Raw genomic sequence first — 18313 nt, 5'->3', positions numbered from 1 at the left:
CCATGTCTCTGTTCAACACATTCTTTGTGTCTCTGTTCATAACCTCCATTCTCATTTCTGCCCTTCATCATCCTTTTATCATCCTAAGTCCCCACCACACTGAAAACTATGACCCCACATATGCCTTTTTGGGGAGGAGAAGAGTGGTCTTCTCGCTTTTCCTGAAGCCCTTTTTGTCCTCTGGACTTTGACAATAGTGTGGTTTGACTTTTATTAGAAATAGACAGTGGAAATGTGTTTTTCTCCAGGTGGTGAAATCAATGAATCCCATTTCACGGAGTTTTCATTTCTACTCACTCATAGAAGTTCCATGTTCATATTTATTCTGTGCTGTTAAGAGTGCTGAATATCTGAAAACTGAATAGCTAGAACATTTCTATCTTATTGTTTTCCAATCCTGCCTTTTAAATTTATTTCTCTATGTAATGAGATTTCCAAAGATTTTATATTTGCCTTTCTTTTTGGAAATCCATTTCTGTTTTTATTTCTAGTACCACATATTTATTGATTTATGCATGATTTTCCTTTATGCAATAGCCATGTTATTTAAGAGATGTAGGGCTATTCACATTTGCTTTTTCACCTTCTGTCAGTTTTGGTAGGGTATGTGTTTCAATTAATTTGCCCATTTCACCTAATTTGCCGAATTTATTGGCACAAAGTTGTCAAAATACTCCCTTACTATCTTTTTAATGTCTGTGAAAAATGTAAACAGGTGCCTTCTTTTATTTTTCTCTCTTATTTCTTGATCACTCTTGCTGGGATTTATCAATTTTATTAATCTTTTCTAGAAACCAACAATTGGCATAATTAATTTTTACCTATTATTTGTTTTCTGTTTCATTGATTTCTCTTCTTTTTATTCCCTTCTACTTGTTCTGGGCTTATTTTACTCTTTTTTTTTTTAAGGTTTTTAAGGTAGAAACTTAGATCACTGATTTTAAGCCTTTTTTCTTTATAATATAAATAATGAAACCTATTAAATTTCCCCCTAAGCAGTGTTTCAACTGCATCCCACAAATTCTGAAATGTTGCATTTTCATTATCATTCAGGTCAAGATTCCCCTTGGCTTTTTAACTATATTTCTTTGTATTATTTTTAGAAGTCACTCTTGGGATTATAATATGCTTCTTTAACTTACAGTATTGTTAAAGTTATATTGTACCAGTTCACATAATATATAAGAAACTTGTAGAATTCCGTTTACCTCCCCAATCCTTTGTGCTATCGATATCATATACATTACATAATTATAAACTGTACAATATGACATAATTTTTTTCTGTAAACAGACAATTGTCTTCTAGAGAAATTAAGGGAAGAAAATATATATAACCTTTTATGTTTACTATGTAGACCTGAGTTTCCATCTTATGTCATTTTCCATCAGCCTGAAGAACTTCCTTTAAGCATTTCTGGTAGCTCAGGTCTACTGGTGGCCCAATCAGTCTTCATTTGTCCAAAAAGTGTCTTTATTTTGCCTTCATTGTTGAAAGATATTTTCACTGGATAAAGGATTCTGGATTACCAAGGATTTTTCTTCTTCAGTGCTTCAGTTGTGTCTGATGAGATGTCACCCATCATTTGTATCATTGATCCCCTGAAAAAAATGGGTCATTTCTTTTTCTGGCCACTTTTCAAGATTTTCTCCTTGTCTTTGGTTTCTAGCAGTTTAATTATCATGTGCCTAGAAATGGTTTTCTTCTTGTTTATCCTTTGTGTTTATCCACTGAGCTTCTTACATTTGTAAGCTTATGTTTTTCACCAAACTGAGAAACATTTTTGCCATTACTTCTTTTAATAATTTTCTCCACAATTCTTTCTCTCTTCTCCTTCTGGAACTTAAACTACATACAAATTATGCAGCATGACATTGTCCCAAAGGTCACTCAGGATCTTTTTTTTTTTTTTACAAAAAAAATTTTTTTCCTTTCCGTCTTTCAGATTGTGTAATATCTTTTTGTCTCTCTTCACATTCACTAATTCTGTCTTCTTCCTACTCCAATCTGCTATCAAATATATCCAATGAATTTTTCTTTACAGATATTTTCCATTCCAGTTCTAGGCTTTCTATGTGATTCTTTTTGATAGTTTTCATTTCTCTGCCAAGATTTTCCATCTTACTCATTATGATAATATGTTCCTTTATGTTCTTGTAACATATTTATAAGAGCATTCTTTAAACTCTTTATCTGCTAGTTCCAATCATGGTCCATCTTGGAGTCTGTTTCTGTTGATTGCTTTATCTCTTTTAAAATGTTTTTTTTTAGAGTGCATTTAGTGTAGGGAATGAGAACACACTGCAAGAGACTTTCCAAGAATCCTCTGGGATAGCAAGGGACAGCTCTTTCCAGTCACATCAGGTAATATCGCTGTTCATGTTTGCCATTGGAGTCAGTATCTGCTTAGGATACACAGCAATTCGAATTAAGAGGGCTGAAGGATATGATGAAGGCCCTCCTACGGTGTTATCAGACTCCACCTAGATCACCACCTCTGGATCTTGCAGGGGCAGATGCTTTGAACTTCAAGAGCTTGAACCCCTGATTGTAGGTGTGACAACTTGTGTAAGAGCTATAGCAGTTGCTGCCATGACTTTGATGAGCATTGTTTGAAGACAGCTCATGGCTGGGAGTATACTAAGGACAGATGTGGAGAAGTAAGAAATGAAGAAAATGCCTGTCATTGCTCAGAGGACTCTTGTCCAAGGGAGACTGCTGCACTAATTACCAAGTGGTTTGCAAAGGAGAGTCACATTGGGTAGATGATGACTGTGAGGAAATAAAAGCTCCAGAATGCCCTGCAGGGTTTATTCACCCTCCATTAATCATCTTCTTGGTGGATGGTTCCAGGTGTCCTACATGAAGAAAGGCAGCAAGGTCATGCCAAACATTGAAAAACTGAGGTCTTGTGGCACTCACTCTCCCTACATGAGGCCTGTGTACCCAACAAAAACCTTCCGAACCTATACACATTGGCCACTGGACTCTGTCAAGAATCACATGGAATTGTTGGCAATTCAATGTATGGTCCTGTATTTGATGCCACTTTCCGTCTTTGAGGGCAAAAGAAATTCAAGCACAGATGGTGGGGAGGTCAATCACGATGGATTGCAGTGGCCAAGCAAGGTGTGAAACCTGGGATGTTCTTCTGGTCTGTTGTGATCCCTCATGAGCAGAGAATATTAACCATACTGCCGTGGCTCACCCTCCCAGACGACGAGAGGCCCTCAGTCTATGCCTTCTATTCCGAACAACCTGATTTGTCTGGACACAAATACGGCCCTTGTGGCCCTGAGGTGACAAATCCCCTGAGGGAAATTGACAAGATTGTGGGGCAATTAATGGATGGACTGAAACAATTAAATCTGCAATGCTGTGTAAATGTCACCTTTGTTGGAGACCATGGAATGGAATATGTCACGTTTGATAGAACTGAGTTCTTGAGCAATTACTTGACCAATGTGGATGATATTTTTTTAGTGCCTGGAGCTCTAGGAAGAATTCAATCCAAGTTTAGCAATAATGCTAAATATGACCCAAAATCCATCATCGTTAATCTCATGTGTAAAAAGCCAGATAAGCACTTTAAGGCTTATATGAAGCAGTACCTTCCCAAACGTTTGCACTATGCTAACAACAGAATAATTGAAGACATTCATCTGTTGGTGGAGCACAGATGGCACATCGCAAGGAAACCCATGGATGTTTATAAGAAACCATCAGGAAAATGTTTATTCCAGGGAGACTATGGATTTGATAACAAGGTCACCAGCATGCAGATTGTCTTTTGTAGGTTATGGCCCAACATTTAAGTACAAGGCTAAAGTGCCTCCATTTGAAAACATATAACTTTACAATGTTATGTGTGATCTCCTAGGATTGAAGCCAGCTCCTAATAACGGGACCCATGGAAGTTTGAATCATCTCCTACGTACTAATACCGTCAGGCCAACCGTGCCAGACGAAGTGACCAGACCCAATTATCCAGGGATTACTTTCCTTCAGTCTGATTTTTATCTGGGCTGCACCTATGATGATAAGAGCAAATTGGATGGACTCAACAAATGCCTTCCTCTAAAAGGGTGTACAGAAGAGAGACACCTCCTCTATGGACAACCTGCAGTGCTTTATTGAATAGATATGATACCATATATCACACTGATTTTGAAAGTGGCTATAGTGAAGTATTCCTAATGCCACTCTGGACATCATACAGTTTCCAAACAGGCCAAAGTCTCAGGCATTCCTGAACACCTCACTGCTGTGTCCTATCTGATGTCTGTGTCTCCGCTTTTCAGTTAGCGCTGTTTGGTCTACAAAAATGACAAACAGATGTCCTGTGGATTCCTCTTTCCTCCTTATCTGAGGTCTTCACCAGAAGCTAAATATGATGCATTCCTTATAACCAACATGGTTCCAATGTATCCTCCTTTCACATGTATCTGGAATTATTTCCAAAGGGTATTGGTGAAGAAATGTGCTTTGGAAAGAAATGGAGTTAATGTGATAAGTGGACCAATTTTTGAATCACTATGACTGCGATGGCTTACATGACACACAGGAAATATCAAACAATATGTGGAAGGCACTTCTATTCCTGTTTCCACTCACTACTACAGCATCATCACCAGCTGCCTGGATTTCACGCAGCCTGCTGACAAGTGTGATGGTCACCTCTCTGTCTCTTCATTCATCCTTCCCCACCGACCTGAGGAGAGCTGCAGTAGCTCAGAGGATGAGTCGAAATGGGTAGAAGAACTCATAAAAATGCACACAGCTTGGGTGCAGGACATTGAACTAATCACCAGTCTGGATTTCTTCCGAAAGACCAGATGCAGTTATTCAGAGATTCTGTCATTAGAGACCTACCTGCATACGTATGAAAGTGAGATTTACCTTTCTGATCATCTGTAGTGCAGTCTTATCAAGTGGTGTATATTTTTGTATTGTTTTTGTATTTATTAGTTTGAAACAAGGACATTAAAAAAAAGGTAGTATTTTAATCCTGTACCAAAAAAAAAAAAATGTTGTTTTCATTAGAGAAGTTGTAGGTTTATGGGAAAATCATGCATAAAATACAGAGCTCCTGTATACCATCCTGTTATTAACACCTTGCTTTAATGTAGTACATTTGTTACAACAGATGAAACAATATTATATAATTGTACTATTAACTATAGTCCATAGTTTACATAAAGGTTCACTGCGTTGTATGGTTTGTTTGTTTTTTTTTAATTTTTATTCCAGTAACATATATACAACCTAAAATTTCCTCTTTAAAGCACTTTCCAATATATAATTCAGTGATGTTAATTACATTCACAGTGTTGTGCTAGCATCACCACCATCCATTACCAATATTCTTCCATCACTCCAAATAGAAACTCTGTACAATTTAAGCATTAACTCCCCATTCCCTACACACACTCTGACCCCTGGTAACCTATATTCTAGTTTCTGACTATGTGAATTTGCTTATTCTAATTGTTTCATATCAATGAGATAATATAATGTTTGCCCTTTTTTGTCTTGCTTATTTCACTCAACATGCTATCTTCAAGGTTCATCCATTTTGCTTATGTATCAGGACTTCATTCCTTTTTAAGGCTGAATAATATTCCAGTATGTATATACCACATTTTGTTTAGCCATTCATCAGTTGATGAGTACTTGGGTTGCTTCCCTCTTTTGGCTATTGTGAATAATGCAACTATGAACATCAGTGTGAAAATATCTGTTAGAGTCTCTGCTTTCAATTCTTTTGGGTATGTACCTAGTAGAGGTATTGCTGGGTTATATGGTAATTCTATACTTAGCTTTCTGAGGAACTACCAAATTGTCTTCCACAGCAGCTGTACCATTTAACATTCCACCAACATTGAATAATTGTTCCTACTTCTCCACATCTTCTCCAACAATGTAATTTTCCATTTTTTTAATAGTAACCAGTCTAGTGGGTGTGAGGCAGTATCTCATTCTGGCTTTGATTTTGCATTCCCATAATGGCTAATAATGTTGAGCATCTTTTATGAGCTTTTTGGCCATTTGTATATCTTCTTGGGAGAAATGTCCAAGTCATTTGACCATTTTTTAAATTGGGTTGTTTGTCTTTTTGTTGTTGAGTGTAGGTTTCTTGATATATTCTGAATATTAAACCCTTATTGGATATGTGGGTTCCAACATTTTTTTCCCATCATGTAGGTTGTCTTTTTACTTTCATGAAGTCCTCTGATACACAAACGTTTTTAATTTCAATGAAGTCCCATTTATCTAATTTTTGTTTTTGTTGCTTGTGCTTTGGCTGTAAAGTCTAAGAAAACATTGCCTAGCATAAAGTCCTGAGGATGCTCCCCCTTTGTTTTCTCCCAGGAGTTTTATAGTTCTGAATTCTTATATTTAGGTCTTTGATTCATTTTGAATTGATTTTTGTATATAGTATGAGATATGAGTCCACTTTCATTCTTTTGCATTTGGGCATCCAGTTTTCCCAGCACCATTTATTGAAGAAACCGTTCTTTCCCAATTGAGTGCACTTGGCACTTGTATCAAAAATCAGTTGGCCATAAATATGAGAGTTTATTTCTGCACTCAGTTCAGAATATGATGATCTATATTGGACCACATGTCCTTGTGCCAGTACCATACTGTTTGATTACTGGGGCTTTGTAATAAGTTTAAGATCAGGAAATGCCAATCCTCTAACTTTGTTCTTCTTTTTCAAGATGGCTTTAGCTATTCAGAGCCCCTAATCCTTTCATAGAAATTTGATGATTGGCTTTTCCATTTCTGCAAAGAAGGCTGTTGGAATTTTGAATCTGTAAATTGCTTTGGATAGAATTGACATCTTAACAAAATTTAGTCTTCCAATCCATGAACATGGAATGTCCTTCCATTTGTTTAGATCTTTTATTTCTCTTACCAATGTTTTGTAGCTCTCTGTGTACAGATCCTTGGCATCCTTGGTTAGATTTATTCCTAGATATTTGATTCTTTTAGTTGCTATTGTAAATAGAATTTTTTGCCTTGATTTCTTCTTCAGATTGCTCATTATTAGCATATAGAAACACGAGTGATTTTGGGATATTGATCTTGTATTCTGCCACTTTTTGGTATTCATTTATTAGTTCTCATAGCTTTGTTGTGGATTTTTGAGGATTCTCTTTATATAGAATCATGTCATTTGCCAATAGGGAAAGTTTCACTTCTTCCTTTCCAATTTGGATGCCCTTCTCTTGCCTAATTGCTCTAGCTAGAACTTCCAGTGCAATGTTCAATAACAGTGGTGACATTGGGCATCCTTAGGTAAGAAGTCCAAGGCTGCCAGGATCATCCAAGATTTGGTTACTTTCTATCTTCATGCTCCATCATCTCATTCCAGTGGTTGGAGGACATTCTCATTGCAGTGGGTTGAAGCTGTCTCCTCTCCATACCCACATTTTAGCCCACAGGAAGGATAAAGATAGTTCAGGGCAAGTACTTTAAAGAGATGACTAGAGGTTCTTCTGCTCATACCCAGTTGGCCTGAATTTGGTCACATGTCCACATTTAGCCACAGGAAAGCTGAGAAATAGAGTCTGTAACTGGATAGGTGTATGCTCAGCTAAAACTTAGGGTGTTCTATTTTAAAAGGAACTAGGGAAGAATGAATAGTTAGGTACCACAATATGAAGGATAAAGATGATCCAGCATTTAAGGACACTTGGTACATTTAAGGATACTTGGCATCTGTAAAACAGAGTAACCTGCAAATGGAAGAGAAGATGTATTCAATGATACAGTGTAAATCCCAAAGTGAAGGAAGAACTGAATCTGCAGATGGAAAGAAAACAACTGAATCCTGGGGGAAATTTGATTTAGAATATTTATTGTAGAGGTATCTCCTAGTTAAATACTTGAACTTAGAGACAAAGAATGCTTCAGACATCCATGCAGAAAGAAAGCAAATCAGCTACAAGAGGGAAAAATCAGACTGGCTTCAGATGTCACAGAAATATTTATTGTAGACAATAATGATGCAGTGTCTGCAATGTTTTGAGGGAAAAAAAGGATGACCCTAGATGTAATTCAAGTATAAAGGCACAAGGAAGTTACTCATGAACACTTGTTGAAAAGAACTGCTTGATAATGAAAGTTGATCAATTAAGAGGTCAATCACATTATAGAATTCAAGCATAGATAAGCCATGACAAAAGAACTGTTAGCATTGAATCCATTTACATGTAGAACTAATACTAAACAATCATAGAAATTATGGTTTCATATCAGAATGTGAATATAAATCTGGACAATTAAAATTAATAGTATAATAAAAATTGGGAGGTGAAGGAGAGAAGATCAGGGTGGCAAGAAATTTATGGTATTCTCATCTTTTGAAGCTGGGATATACTATCTAAGATAAAATAAAAACATGTGGTAAAAAAATCTAAATATTTTTTCATAATCACCTTTATTTAACTATAGAGCAGGGGTCGCAAACACTACCTGTGGGCTGGCCACTTGTTTGTTTATTAATTCAGTTTTATTGAGATATATTCACATATCATACAGTCATCCATGTGTACAGTCAACTCTTCACAGTTCCATCATATAGTTGTGCATTCATCACCACAATCAATTTTTGAACATTTCATTACTCCAAAAAGAATGAAAATAAGAATAAAAAAGAAAAAGAAAAAAGAAAACCCAAATCATTCCACCACCACCACCACCCCCATCCCACCCTATTTTTCATTTAGTTTTTGTCCCCATTTATCTACTCATCCATCCATACTCTGGATAAAGGGAGTGTGAGCCACAAGGTTTTCACAGTCACACTGTCACACCATGTAAGCTACGTAGTTATACAATTGTCTTCAAGAATCAAGGCTACTAAGGTTGCAGTTTGACAGTTTTAGGTATTTCCTTCTAGCTATTCCAATGCACTAAAACCTGAAAAGGGGTATCTGTATAGTGCATAAGAGTGCCCTTCAGAGTGATCTCTTGACTCCATTTGAGATCTCTTGGCCACTGAAACTTTATTTTGTTTCATTTCGCATCCCCCTTTTGGTCAGGAAGATTTTCTCAATCCCACGCTGCCGGGTCCAGGCTCATCCGCGGGAGTCATGTCCTGCATTGCCAGGGACATTTACACCCCTGGGAGTCATGTCCCACATAGGCGGGAGGGCAGGGAATTCACCTATTGAATGTGGCCACTTGTTTTTGTAAATAAAATTTCACTGGAACACACTATAACTATTTGTTTACTTATTGTCCATGGCTGTTTTCAAGCTACAGTGACAGACTTAAACAGAGCTTGTAAAGTCTAAAATATTTACTATCTGGTCTTTAAGAAAAAATTACCAATCCCTGCAAAGGAATTTTTTTTTTTTACTTATGAATCTTGTGGTGAAGATTCATTTGAGTTTTAATAATTTGTTGGCTTTAATTCAACCTTTTTCCTCCTATTAAATTCATGTAAAATTGAATTTAATAATGTAATATAATCCTTTTTTAAAAAATAAAACTATATATCAATCATTCCAAAGATGTCAGGGATGGTGGATTACCTAAATATACTTGGCATGATTTCTTAAACTTTCATCTTTGTGTTTTCTGCATTGCTTGAAATCTTTATAATGAGCACATGTCATTTTTACTAAAATAATAAAATAGAATGTTTTTTCTATTTGAAAACACAGGAAGTAAATATATTAATTTATTAACAGTGGTTAATTCTGGCTGATGGGAATAAGATTGCTGTTTTCTTCTTTAAGATTTTCTGTATTTTTGAAATTTCCAAAAAATTAATCTATTGTAGAAGGTTTAGGCATAAAATAATAAAGTTCTAAATTAGAATTTAGTTTTGGAAATAGTAATGAAGTACCAGATGTAAGGGAAATTATTCTATTTATAATATGATTCTATTATATTTGTTATATATTATACAAACCACAGAATATGGTTCCAAAGCAAAATATAATATAAAGCATGACATGAAGGAGAAACCAGAAGCAGATGATATTAGAATTCTCTTAGGCAGTCAGCACATTCATAAAGCTGGCTTTTTAACTTTGCATTAATCCCAACCTACCCTACTCCACCCACATAAGGCTACTCACCTTGGGGGAAATCTTCATGCATTTGCTTTTTTTTCTTCCTTGCATTTTTATTGAGATGTACTTGCATACCCTACAATCAATCATGGTGTACAATCAGCTGTTCACAGTACCATCATATAGTTGTGCATTCGTCATCCCAATCTATTTTTTAATTAAATTCAGTTTTATTGAAATATACTCACATACCATACAGTCATCCATGGTGTACAATCAGCTGTTCACAGTACCATCGTATAGTCAGGCATTCATCACCCCAATCTATTTTTGAACATTTTCCTTACATCAGAAAGAATCAGAATAAGAATAAAAAATAAAAGTAAAAAAGAACACCCCAATCATCCCCCCCCATCCCACCCTATTTTTCGTTTAGTTTTTGTCCCCATTTATCTATTCGTCCATCCATACACCGGATAAAGGGAGTGCAATCCAAAAAGCTTTCACAATCACACTGTCTCGCATTGTAAGTTACATTGTTATACAATTGTCTTCAAGAGTCAAGGCTACTGGGTTGCAGTTCAACAGTTTCAGGTATTTCCTTCTAGCTATTCAAATACACTAAAAACTAAAAGGGGATATCTATATAATGCATAAGAATAACCTCCAGAATGACCACTTGACTCTATTTGAAATCTCTCAGCCCCTGAAACTTTACTTTGTTTCATTTCTCTTCCCACTTTGGGTCAAGAAGGTTTTCTCAATCCCACGATGCTGGGTCCAGACGCATCCCCGGGAGTCGTGTCCTGCGTTGCCAGGGACATTTACACCCCTGGGAGTCATGTCCGATGTAGGGGGGAGGGCAGTGAGTCCACCTCCCAAGTTGGCTTAGAGAGAGAGGCCATATCTGAGCAACAAAGGAGGTTCTCTGGGGTTGACTTTTAGGCACAATTGTAAGTAGACTCAGTCTCTTCTTTGCAATAACAGGCTTCATAACGCCAAGCCCCAAGATCGAGGGCTTGGCCTACTAAATTGGTAGTCCCCAATGTTTGCGAGAATATAAGGCATTCCCCAGATGGGGAAGTTTAATATTTCCACATTTTTCCCCAGCCCCTCAAGGGGGGTTTGCAAATACTTTTTTATCCTCTGCCCAAATTACTCTGGGATGTATCAGGGCTCCACACTAACCTGTACAAACAAACCAGATCTCACTCCCTATTCAAGGTTCCATGTAATTATGGTGTTTGAATAAACTGACCATACAAGTTAAATTATATAGCATGCTATAGAAAGTAAAGATTTTCCACCAAATAAACATCTCTACCTTTGGTCTCACACAGAAGTTGAAGTTTTAAAACACAGTCAATATCATCCTTTAACTTTTAGTCTGATTTACCTTAGTTCCTAACCAAGGCCATTTCGTTCATATCTCTAATTGAAATCTCATCTCATTTTCAGTTTCTTTAACAATTTGCTCTATGGGGAAATGTTGATATAGCTACCAAACTCTTGCTCTGAGTCTCAGGTGTCACACAGATACCCAAAGTTCCAGGGACCAACCAGGTTATACAGAAGATCTTAGCATCTCAGAACGTAGAAATAACTGTTACAACTCAGGAATAGAGGTAACTGTTGTTAAGAGCTTGCAATCTAGGAACCTCTACAATAAGCCTTCCCCTGATAACCTATGCTGTCAGATTCAATTCTCATAGTTTGCACAGTATAGTTAGTCCATATTAGTGAGGCGCTAATGTTTGCCTTTTAATTTCTGTCTTATTTCATGCAATTTATTGTCCTCAAGGTCCATTTATCTAGTTTCATACTTCATAACTTCATTTCATAACAATATTCCTTGTATATATACATCACAGATCACCATTCCATTCATCAATGTACCTTTAGGCCACCTCCATCCATTATGAATCGTGAATACTGCCACCATAAACACCAGTGTGCAAATGTCCATTCGTGCCCCTGTTTTCAGTTCTTCCAAGTATATACCAAATAACGGAATTGCCAGACCATATGGCCACCCCATGGTTAGCTTTCTGTGGAACCACCACACTGCCCTCCCAAGGGGCTGCACCATTCTACTTCCACACCAGCAGTGTGTAGGTACATCCCCCTCTCCACATTTTCTCTAGCACATATATCCTCTGTTTATTTTTTAAACATTCAATCCTAAGTAAATAATTAGTGGTTCCCAGTATAATCACATAGTTATGCATTCACCACCACAATCTATATGCAGACATTTCCATTTCTTCCACAAAAAAGGAGAAAGAGGAGAAAAAAAGAAAAAGGAAAAAAAAAGACAAAAATAAAATAAAATACATTAAAAAGTTCAGGTACCACCACCACCACCAGGAATCCCATACCCCTTCCTGTATTTCCCCTCATAGACACTTGGCTTTGGTATATTGCCTTTGTTACAATTAGTGGAGTCATATTACAGTGTTACCGTTAACTATAGACCCTAGTTTGCATTGATTTTATTTTTCCTTCAATACCATCCCATTGTCAACCCCTTGCAAAGTTGACATTCGTTTTCCCACATGTAAAAAATTCTTATATTTGTACATTTAATCACCATCATTGACCACTTCAGGTTTCACTAAGTTATACAGTCCCAGCCTTTATCTTCTATCTTTCCTTCTGGTGTCCTACATGCCCTTAGCCTTCCTCTTTCAACCATACTCACACTCATCTTTGTTCAGTGTACTTACAATATTATGCTACCCTCACACAGTATCATGCTATCTGTTTCAGGATCTATACAATCACATGCATTTGCTTTTATGCCACCATTCATTTTACTTATAATTGCACCCTCTTCTCTACCTGGTGTAATTCAGTGCTTCTTTTGAAACACAACTCTACTGCAGTACATCTCAATGTTGACTGCACATTAGTATACCCTGGGGAGCATTATAAAAACACCAAGCCCAGGCCCCAGCCCAGGTATTCTGATTTAATTGCCCAGGGTTGAGACCAGGCAGCAGTATTTTTATATAGCTCCCTGAGTGATTCTAATGTACAGGCAGGGCTGAGAGCCACTGCTCTATTGTAAAGCCTCTGCAATACCTGCAGACAGAGTTCATTACTCCTTCTTCTGTACTCTCATGGCCTTTAGCTTTTTCATTGCTCATGAAATTTAATGCTCATTGTATTAAAGTTAGTGTATAGTAAGTGCTCAGTAAATGCTGAAGGTTGTTATATTCCCCCTCCTTTCAACCAAGCATGTGCAGAAGTGCCTATCTTTACCATGGGAATGGAATAGCAGATTGGGCTGATATTTGTGTCCAGCAATACTGTCTATGGGATTTATTTCTGTAAGACCTTGAGGCTCTCACCTCCTGAAGATAACCCTCCTTTTTGGCCCCTACACACGTGTGTGCACACGCACACACATCACTCCCTTTGCAATATAGTCCTTGAGTTTGGTTTTTACATTGTTCAGATTAATGCAAATTAAAGAAACCAGCATTATGAATGTGCTACTTTCCTGACAGAATCCAAATATTATCTGCCTCTAGCTTCTCCTTTGTGTCATACTTTACATTATGTTTTATGTTGGTTTCTGCTACTTTAGCTTTCAAGAGTAGGGTATCAGGTGTACTTTGTCAAAGGCCTTCAGAAAATCCAGATAAATTATTCTGTATGCCCTGAAACTGCTAAACCTATACTTATATCTTCTCAGTGCTTGACAATTTTTAGTTAAGTTGATTCTTTCTTACTTCCTCTCACTTAACCTTTCCCTCACTCACCCTGATATCAAGCAGACAAATGGAGACTCTGCCGTTTTTGATGTGGAATATCCTCAGCTATGTGTATGCTATCTCGGGAGTACAGTACATTGAGGCAATTGCCTCAGCTTCCCTAATTAGTGGAAGATCCTGGAAGCTACTCAGTGACTGGAGGTTAGGTGGGAGAGAGGACAGCAGAGGATGATGAAAAGAGACCAAAGTAGATTAGCAAGACCTGAGTTTCATAATAATACCATCTGCATATGAGACCCTCACTATTATTAAGGCACAACAGGTAGCCTTTCCTCTTTCCCTTTTGACTCTCCTGGAAGGTAACAGATTGTACTCACAGTCTACTTGTTCCTGTTAAAATACTATTTGTGGTTATTTATCATCACCAATATCAAAGGGTTCAGTGTTCATGGGGTAGTGTGGTGGCTATATTATAGATTCCATTAAGTACTACATCCTGGAAGTGTGGACCCTAACACTTTGTTCACACAGACATTTCTCACTAATACATACTTATTTTGTAAAGTGACTTTCAAGCCCAATGTTGGAACTTTTCCCTTCTTTTTTCTTAAGGTCACCATGACCTCAATGAGCAATTAGGTATGGTACAATTGAGTACAGTAGCAAATTTCAGTAATGTAAAATCAGATTACTCTTACAATTGAAAACCCTGTGTATGTTTACTATATTGTGTGGCCTGTAACAACTCTATTAACCTTTCTTTCTGTCTTGGTTTCTTTATTAGTTAAATAGCAAATTGTTCTCTAGTTCCCTTGGAAGTTATGCAAATTAATTAATGTTTGGAAAATGACTTGAAAATTTAAATCAGTCTATAAATACAAAACAGTAGCATCTTCCCTGCTGAGAGAGCCCAGGTAATTCATAGCCTCCTATAATAAAGGTAAAAATAGTATACTTGGGCTATACAATTAAATGTAACTTATATGTAATACATACGATCTTTAAAATCTAGAAACTATTTGACAGAAACAATTCATATTTCACAACCATGATAAAAGCATTTTATGACTTTGGTAAAAGTAATCATCTATTGTGAGTAATTGATCTAGATCCCATGTCTTTAACCATTTATGAAATCTGCCCAGAATTCATCTGCTAATATATTATCTTTAAATGAGCTACTGTTTTTTACCTCAGAACTCTAGTATTTATTTCCTAGACAATTTGTTTGTACTGAACTTTGCTGTATTCAAAACCTCCTCTGTCAAGATTTAGCACTTTTATATTGGAGTCATTAAAATTGAACAGAATCTTAATAGTCCTTTTATTAACTACTATACTGACTTTGCATAGTGGAAATTACAACATGTTAATTGGATTTAATTAACTATTTTAAATTACATTAACTCATGACAGTAGACAATAGCACAGGGTACTCGTGAACATGGAGCTGATATTGCTACTCTATTAAAACTTAATGAAACTATTCATAATCTTATTTATTCTTTATAAGAAGAAAACTGTGTTTATTATGAAAGCAAAATTGTCTGCTGAAAACAAATTTTCAATTGTCTAGGTGAAGGTTCAGAAGGTAATAAAAGGGTCCACAATTTCCAACCTTACTGTTCTGCCACCTTCTCACCGCACGGATCCCTATTTCACCCCTGTACCAGTCTTACAATCAGATGCCAGTAAAGGTTAGTGATTCAATTGCTATTTTATGTGTGTAGGAATATAAGGAAATGGACATTAATTTGGGAGTCAGAGCCTGAGTTTGATTTCTGACTCAGCCACTAATTCTGAGGTACCTCAGACAAGTCAAATCATCACTCTCTCCTGAGTTTCCTTCTCTATAAATCAGAAGGTTGGACTAGACATCGCTAGATTCCCTTCCACCTCTAAAATCCATCATCAATATTGATTTAATGTTGGTTTTATTAGGGATTAAAATTATTATTGTCTTTATGTGATCCTAGACTTTATCAAGCTTCTGAGCAGAAAGTTTCTGATGCTATTCTGGTAGCATTTTAAAAATTTATTTCAATATATTATCATGCAGAAATATGAAGTCAGAATTAATGTAATGAGCATTTAAACTGATTGGTTTAATCCAAATTCTACTCTTTGTGAAAGCACTTATTTCTAGTTTTTAAACAAAAGGATCACATTATGTTTATCTCAGCATCCCCAGTGTGTAGAACCATGTCTAGCATTTCATAGGATACTAAATGTTGGTTGAATGAATAAGCAAATGAAAGCATAAGAAAAAATGGCTAAGGACTGAATGTTGTAAATGTAACCCTCTCTATTTCTCCCTGCTACTTAATTTAAATGACTGGAAGTCTTATAGAATGCCTACATGAATCTCCTTTCCTATCTCAAATTTTACTATGTGAGAGGTTCTTTATTCCTCTCTCACTCCCTGTCTGTAATCTGGAGTATTTTGGACCCAGGGTTGGGTCCCAGCGGGATTCTGGTACTGGAGATTCGAAGTTCTCCATCTTTTAACTACTATATCCCCTGCGTGTCTGCTGATTTGGTGGTAGAAGTATAGCAAAACTCAACAGAACCCAGAGTCATTAATTTGTTAAGCTCTGTAATTACTACTTGCCTGCCATTGTTCAGAAATCTCTGTAATATATGCTTTTATGTTAATAGATGCATATACACAGACTAAAAATAGCAAAATACTTTGTGTTAGAATTTTTGCTAGTTTTGTTGATCTGCATAATATTTATTCTCTGGGAATACTGAATAACACCAGCAGAGTTTCTATTTCCTGCTTACATCTTGCTTACCATCTTACATTCATCCTGGATCAACTTAGGAAGAATGGATGAATCAAGAATCAATCAATCAATCAATCAATCCTTGCTTTAGCAGTAGACATAATAAAAAATTACTACAAAACAAAGGTAAATCTAGGATCATGGCAACTTGGTCCAAAAAAAAAAATCATGGCCTATCATAATATTTGTCGTTAATCAACCAATTAATCAACATTTATTTATTAAGTTCTTGCCAAATGTCTTGTACTGTGCAAGATAATGTGAGTGTCAGGAAGGCATGAGCCACAGAAGTGTAGGGAGAGCTTCTAGGATTTTTTTAGGTGTGCTCAGTCCCCTTAAATATCGTTTAGGCCTCACACCAAGTCTACAAAAGTCCAGCATGAAGTGAAAGATTAATAACCACCAGAAAAGAGAATCATTTTAGAAAATGCAGGGTAACCTTCTCTACTTTTTCTTGGATTATCTGGCTAAATCCAGATAAAAAAAGAAAGCTGTTTTTTCCCCCCATAAATGCTTGAAATACAAGTTTCACAGTATACAGACCAAATTTTAAATCCAAGTTCTGTGTGACCTCAGACAAGTTGCTCTCTAATCATAGGATAATCTCTAACTCCATAAACAAGGCATGCCAGACAGGGCCCTCATGTTCATCTCCATTCTCATCTCACACCACTCTCCCTCTGACCCCATGCTGTAGCCACAAAGGCCTTCTTGATCAGGCCAACCATCGCCTCCCATCAAGCTTTCACAAGTGCTTTCATCTCCTGCCTGTAAAAGTCACTTCCTCCAGCACCTGTTTTTTTCCTTCATAGATTATCACAATTTGTAATTATGTATTTATTTGTGAGGTTATTGAATGTCTTCTTCACCACTAGAGGTTCCCTGGGGTCTCTTTGGTTCACCACTGTTTACCCAGACCCCAGAACAGTTCCTGGTATTAAAAAGGCAGTTAACAAACATTTGTTGAATGAGTGACAGAATAATTGAGGTTCCATTTCCAAATATGCCAACCTGATAAGATTGTTAGGAGAAAGTAATGAGATAATGGTATTAAAGTATAATTTTCAAAAATGGGTAAAATCATGACTCTCATACAAATAAAATGAACAAGTCAAAGATTTTATTTAACTGATCAATTAAATGCAGGAATTTCAAGGTGTTAAAACCAGTTCAAAGGAGAATCCAAAGAACAGACACATTTTTAGATTAGGAATATAGAAACAAATTGGCAAAAAGAAGCAAAAATGGCTTTTCCATGCAAAGGAGAGTTGTCCCTTCATCAGACAGAATTTATTTGCATATTTATAGATAAGAATTATTTGCATTGTTATCAAATTTTTACAAATTAACCCTAATCTCGACAAAGTTATAAAATAGCCTACTTAAAGACAGGCACATAACCCTATAGATTCAGATAATCATTGGAGGCTCCAGCATTCCATTGAAAGGGTATCCAGCAATCTCTTTTGCTTATTCCAAAGTCTTAATTTTTTTTCTTATACTCTTCCCCCTTTTGATCAAAATAATTTCAAAAAAAGTTTTATTCTTAATCACAAAATAAAACTAGTCTCATTAAGTTTGCCTTGATTATTTATATAGGTGCAACAAGAATCTTAAGCTTGTTTTACTTGAAGTTTTTATAAGGAATATCAGCTTGAACTTTTTAAGCCTCTGTTATTTGCTATCATGAGGCTGGGAAATCAAGCCCATGAAGCTGTCTCTACCAGATTTCACCTTCAGTATCCATAAATTTGGGTGAATTCCTCACTTC

At 36.4% G+C, this 18313-nt stretch overlaps 1 protein-coding gene and 1 pseudogene across 16 annotated transcripts in view; both read left to right on the top strand.

Annotated features, from left to right (window-relative positions):
• LOC119530904 overlaps window positions 1–4917 on the top strand; it is a 43889-nt pseudogene extending 38972 nt beyond the window's left edge.
• Window positions 1–18313, top strand: part of IQCH (IQ motif containing H) — a 301965-nt gene that overhangs the window by 109451 nt on the left and 174201 nt on the right. For 13 of the 16 annotated variants that reach the window (XR_005216422.1, XM_037833597.1, XM_037833596.1 and 10 more), the window contains one exon: window positions 15330–15450. The exons of 2 other annotated variants lie outside the window; for them this stretch is intronic. Coding sequence is in view for 12 of the 14 variants with exons in the window: in XM_037833597.1 (XP_037689525.1) it covers window positions 15330–15450 (121 nt within the window). In the remaining 2 variants the exon portion in view is untranslated. Of the gene's footprint in view, window positions 1–14537; window positions 14668–15329; window positions 15451–18313 lie in introns of those variants that run through there. One more of the 16 variants, XR_005216423.1, reaches the window with a different exon arrangement.

This window comes from Choloepus didactylus, chromosome 4 (genome assembly GCF_015220235.1).
Source record: "Choloepus didactylus isolate mChoDid1 chromosome 4, mChoDid1.pri, whole genome shotgun sequence".
Lineage (NCBI taxonomy): Eukaryota > Metazoa > Chordata > Mammalia > Pilosa > Megalonychidae > Choloepus > Choloepus didactylus.
The sequence above is the reverse complement of the archived record's forward strand: the minus strand, read 5'-3'. Positions and strand labels throughout refer to the sequence as shown.